This window comes from Prinia subflava, chromosome 2 (genome assembly GCF_021018805.1).
Source record: "Prinia subflava isolate CZ2003 ecotype Zambia chromosome 2, Cam_Psub_1.2, whole genome shotgun sequence".
Lineage (NCBI taxonomy): Eukaryota > Metazoa > Chordata > Aves > Passeriformes > Cisticolidae > Prinia > Prinia subflava.
Window position 1 is genome coordinate 113,550,652 of NC_086248.1, and position 5,072 is coordinate 113,555,723.

A 5,072-nucleotide genomic window follows, 5' to 3' on the forward strand; every position below is an offset into this window, starting at 1 on the left:
CTCTGGCTCCTTGTTTTTATGTGCCTTGTTAAAGCAGTTCTGTACTGCTTCCCACACGAATGTTGTCACCTCCCGTCCTAGTCTCTGGTGGAGACTCAGGGGCTCTGTGATTCCAGCTCATGGATGAATCATCTTGTCTTCTGCCCCATTGCTTGGTAGTTTTCTCCAGCACTCTTCCCCTGCCTCTGTCGTGTGGATACCTCTGTGATGTCCCCCTCCCTGGGTGCCTGCATGGACAGAGGCCCTTTGCTCCTCTCTGCATCCTCAAGAGACAGCCCGGACAGTGAGAGCCAGTGCTGCTGTGTCATGGAGGAAAGAAGCAGATTATTGCAGTGTCGGCTTGCCCTCTGGTGCATCACATTGCTCTCCACTCGAGCTGCAGGGTCTCCTTTCATCTTTGGAGGCAGGTTGCTTTGGCTGCTCTGTTTCCCTACTCTTTCAGCCCTTCTGGGGACTGCTGCTCATTCCTGGGTTAGGAGAACGCTCCCACAGCCAAACTCCTTACCTTGTTGCCCCCCAGAGCTCTGCTCCCTTCACACAGGAGCTCCACCTGCCTGCATCATCCAGTCCAGCCATCCAGCCAGGCTCTGTGGGACACGTGGGCTAAGCCTGGATGCTGCTCCAGTGCCTCCGTTTGCCAAGGACACCACGGGTTAGATTTATGTGTTCCTGGTGCCAGCTGAGACGCCCCGAGGCGTTAGATCCAACAGGGACCTACAGCCACTCTGTCCTTGCTCTCAGGTCTATGCCTGGTTTTGCTCGTAGCCCACCTCCAGAGATCTTAGAGCTTCCCCATCTTCCAAAATATGTATATCTACAATGAGCACTTCAACATCAGAGAGGAAATAACACTGAAAACCCTTCTCTGTGTAGCTAAGACCTAAATAACTCAGAAGAAAGTTTGGAGTTAAACGCAATAAGCTGCTCAGGCCAATGGAAGAGTTGACAGATCGTTGCAGAGGGGTATGTCCACAGGGTGACAGAAACCTCTTGCTTTCCCTGGGCTGCTTTATCTGCTCACAAGCCCCCGGAGGTGCCCAGCCCCTCGGAGCTGGACCCTGCAAGGCCGGGGCTCTGCAGGCCCCTGCAGGCCGGCACGGCTGGGTGTCAGCGGGTGGAGGTGCATGGGTTCCCCCGCCTTCCCTGCCCAGCAAGGAGAGCCCCGGTCCCTCCGCAGGGCAGACACCCTCGCCAGCCCGGGCTGCCCGGGGCGCCGCAGGTTACCGGGGGCTCTGCGGCCCTGCGGCGCTGGCCCTGGCCGGGGATGCGGGCGGCGGCAGCGGACGGGGACAGCCGAGCAGCGGCCCCGGGCCCGGGCCCCGGCGGAGCGGCGGGCGGCGCCGGGCCCGCGGGTGAGGCGGGGGCCGCCGCAGTCCCCGCCCGCCGCCCGCCGGGAGGGGCCGAGCGCCGCCGCAGAGCCGCCGCCGCCGGGCCGCGCCGGGCGATGCCGCGCCGGGCCCGGGGCCGCCGCCGCCGCCGCCCTGCGCCCCGGGGAGCCGCCCGAGGTAAGCGGGACCGGGGGGGCGGCGGGCCGGGCCGCGGCGGCGGGCAGCGCTGCCCCGGCAGGCCCGGCCGCTGCGGGCAGGGGGCTCGGGCCGGGCCGGGGGTGCCCCGGCGCTCGCAGGGCGCGGAACCCGGCGGGGCCGCTCCAGCCCCGGGCGAGGGGTCCGTCCGGCGGGGCCGTGCCGAGCCGGGGCCTGCGGCAGCCCCAGCCCCGCGGAGGCTCGGCCGGGCCGCGGGTGCCAGGCGGGCGGGCCTGGCGTGCTCCAGGTGTGCCACATCCAGGTGGATGCTCCAGGTGTGCCCCGTGCGCCCCTGATCCCGCCCCCTGAGAGGCACCTGTGTCTGACAGGTTCAGGCTCCGCTGCCTCCCGCAATGTGCCAGGATGCCGCTGGGCCCGGGGATGCACGACTGCGCCGGCCGCCTGCTCCCCCAGCCAAAAAGCAGGAGTTCAGGTAGCCTGTGCCCAGGGCCCTGTGCCATCCATTTCAGCGCCGGGAGCACCCCTGTGCAGGGGTACCCATTGACCGTGCGGCCTCCATCCTGCTCCCAAACACCTGCCCCACGGTCAGGTGTCACCTGCACGCTGCCTGGTGTCACCTGCACGTTGCCCCCGATGAGCAGGACGGTGTCCCGGGCCCTGTGCAGCCCAGGCGTGGCACAGGCGGGCTGTGCGTGGGCAGCCCTCGTGCAGCACTGAGCCACAGTCATCAGCCCAGCCTCATCCTCCATCTCATCCGGGGGGCTGGCTTCCCTCCAGAGCAGCTGCCAAGTTGTGCCTGGCGAGGCCGCGGCTCTGTCCTCCCTGCTTGCCTCTGAAGGCAGCTGCCTGCAGCTGTGCCTGGCCAGGGGGAGGGAGTGGACAGCCCTGGCGCTGTACAGGGCAGGCAGGGTGCTTTTGGGGACAGTGCTTTGCTCTGCCCCAGCCCACAGAAATTCAGGGCCTGTCGCAGAGCTCCCTGTGTCCTGGAGCTGTGGGCTCACGCTGCTTCTCCTTGCTTTCAGTTTATGGTGTTGGGGCAGGGTGGGCATTGCCAAATAGCTCCAGGCAAGCTGGGGGTTGTGAACCTTAAGGAAGCTGAATATTGGGCCAATTTTTTGCCTCCCACCCCACAAGACAGCCAGGCTAAAAAAGCCAGGCTCCATCTTGTGCTGTGCATGAAAATAAAGAGACTAAAAAGAGCAGTACTGGCTCATACCCTTTAAGGGCCTGCTTGGCTTAAACACGTAAGTCCAAAGTGCCTTGTGGGGGAAAAATATCAGCAGTACCAGTGGCTGGGAAATCCCATGGAAAATAAGGCACATACCCTTCATGGTGGCAGAGGCTAGTGAGTGTGATGAGCTACCAGAAGAGGCAGTGGGATCCCGAGTGTCCAGCCTGCCCCACCACGTGCTTCCTAGGAGCTGGGTTTCAGCCAGCCCATGCCACCAGGAGGGCCTGGTTGGTGTCGGGAGCTCTTTGGCTAGAAATCAGCAGGTTTGGAACAAGCCAGGCACAATCCAGGAATGGCTCCCTCCCTTCTTTCAGCCATCCTCAGCTGCTGATGAGAGGGTGGCAGACGGGGGCCCAAGGGTGGGGACAGGAGATCTCAGCAGCTCCCTGATGACCCTGCCTGTTCCTCTGTGCAGGATGGTTCCCCCACCACCTGTCAGCAAGCCCCACGTGTGCCTCTCCACCGTGCTCATCATGACCAGCCTCGTGCTCATGGACGCCTACCTGGTGGAGCAGAGCCAGGGCTCCAGGAAGCTGGGCATCTGCGTCATGGTGGCAGTGGGGGACATTTGCTTCCTGCTGGTGCTGCGCTACGTGGCCATCTGGGTCGGGGCAGAGGTAAAGACAGCTAAGCGGGGATACGCCATGATCCTCTGGTTCCTGTATGTCTTCGTTCTGGAGATCAAGGTGTACTTTGTCTACCAGAATTACAAAGCCGACCGGAAAAGCTTGGATCTGATAGCCCGCAAAGCGCTGACCCTGCTGCTCTCCATCTGCATCCCGGCTCTCTACGTATTGCTGGTGGCCACGGAGCACATGGAGTACGTCAGAACGTTCAAGAAGAAGGAGGACCTCCGCAACCGCCTCTTCTGGGTCATTGTGGACATGCTGGATGTGCTGGACATCCAGGCCAACCTGTGGGAGCCTCAGAAGAAAGGGCTGCCGCTCTGGGCCGAGGGCATCATGTTCTTCTACTGCTACATCCTGCTGCTGGTGCTGCCGTGCGTGTCCCTGTGCGAGATCAGCATGCAGGGCATCGGCATCGTGCCGCACCGCATGATGCTCTACCCCATGCTCAGCATGCTCACCGTCAACATCACCACCATCTTCATCCGCGGCAGCAACATGCTCTTCTTCAGGGACGCGCGGGTCTCCAGCATCTTCATGGGCAAGAACATGCTGGCCATCGGCATGAAGCTCTGCATGTTCGTGCAGTACCAGCGGCACCGGCAGCACAGCCCCGCGGGGCCGGACCCGCAGCACGGCGCCCCGGCCGCGCCGCCCGCGGCGCTGCGCAAGGCCCGCGACCGGCCCGCCTGCCCCGAGGAGCCGGCCCAGGACAACACGTGACGAGCGGGCAGGGGACACGGCCCGGGCGTCCCCGGGCTCGGCCGTACCTGCGGAACCGGGGCGGGCCGCGGAGCGCCCTGCCCGGACACGGGGCAGCGGCCCTGCTCCCTCCTTCCCTGGGCGGAGCTGCTCAGGGCCCATGGTGAGGCCCCACAGCAGCCTCCGCAGGGCTGCAGAGCAGTTTGGAACCTCAGCACTGCTCAAACAGCGGAGGGGAGGAGGCCGGGGCCCTGCCATGAGCTGTGTGTGCGTGAGGCCAGGCAGCCCCGCCCTGTGCCAGGCTCCCCGAGCAGCACAGTGCCACACGGCGGTCACTCACTCCTCTGTCCTGGCGGGCCCTGGCTCCAGAGTGGTCCTTGGCAGCAGCCTGCTCCCCACTGTGTGAGCCGAGGTCCCCCCAGTCACCCCTCTCAGCCGGCTGCGGGCCTGGGGGGACCCAAAAGGGGGTGACTGTCCTGTTTTTGTACCTCCCTCTTTGCAATAAAAGACCTGAACCCCGCAGCCTTTTCATGTCTGCGTCCCTGCCCGCAGGCAGGTCCCCCTCTCCTGTGGGGGCCTCGTGTGACAGGGCGTCTGTTCAGCTGCAGAGCACGTGGAGAGGCTCACTCAGTGACCACCCGGGGCTGGGGACAGCATCCCAGGGCTCTGGAGCCATTCCCCGGGCCCACAGTGAGCCTCTGGTGGGCTCTGAGGGTGGCACTGGCAGGGGGTGCCTGGCAGCACTGTCAGCCACCACCACCTGTGCCACCCCTGCAGCCACATCAGCTGGCACCAGCAGTGCCCAGGGACAGCCACAGCGAGTCCCACACTCCACGTGCAGGGACAGCAGTAGGTCTGCCCAAACTGCAGAAACAAGGAAAAGGAGCCAACTGCTTGAGGCTGGGGGGCTCCTGGAAAGAGCAGCTCCTCAGCTGGAAGCATCTGCTCCCCTTGGAGCTGGGGCTGCCACGCTGCCTCCTGCCAATACCCAGGGGCACCTCAGCCCTGGCTGCGCTGGGCAGTGCCCCA

The 5,072-nt window shown here is 64.5% G+C and overlaps 1 protein-coding gene across 2 annotated transcripts; it reads left to right on the forward strand.

Annotated features, from left to right (window-relative positions):
- The first annotated feature begins 1,109 nt into the window (after nt 1-1,109).
- On the forward strand, nt 1,110-4,588 carry LOC134547590 (transmembrane protein 121-like). 2 transcript variants are annotated; one of them, XM_063391719.1, is made up of 3 exons: nt 1,110-1,505; nt 1,853-1,956; nt 3,131-4,588. In XM_063391719.1, the coding sequence occupies exons 1-3, from the start codon at nt 1,125-1,127 to the stop codon at nt 4,062-4,064; spliced, it is 1,419 nt and encodes a 472-aa protein (XP_063247789.1). In that variant the 5' UTR covers nt 1,110-1,124; the 3' UTR covers nt 4,065-4,588. The 2 variants fall into 2 exon arrangements, with proteins under 2 accessions (XP_063247789.1, XP_063247791.1); XM_063391721.1 differs by lacking the exon at nt 1,853-1,956 and having other exon boundaries at nt 1,394-1,505; nt 3,131-4,583.
- The last annotated feature ends 484 nt before the right edge of the window (nt 4,589-5,072 follow it).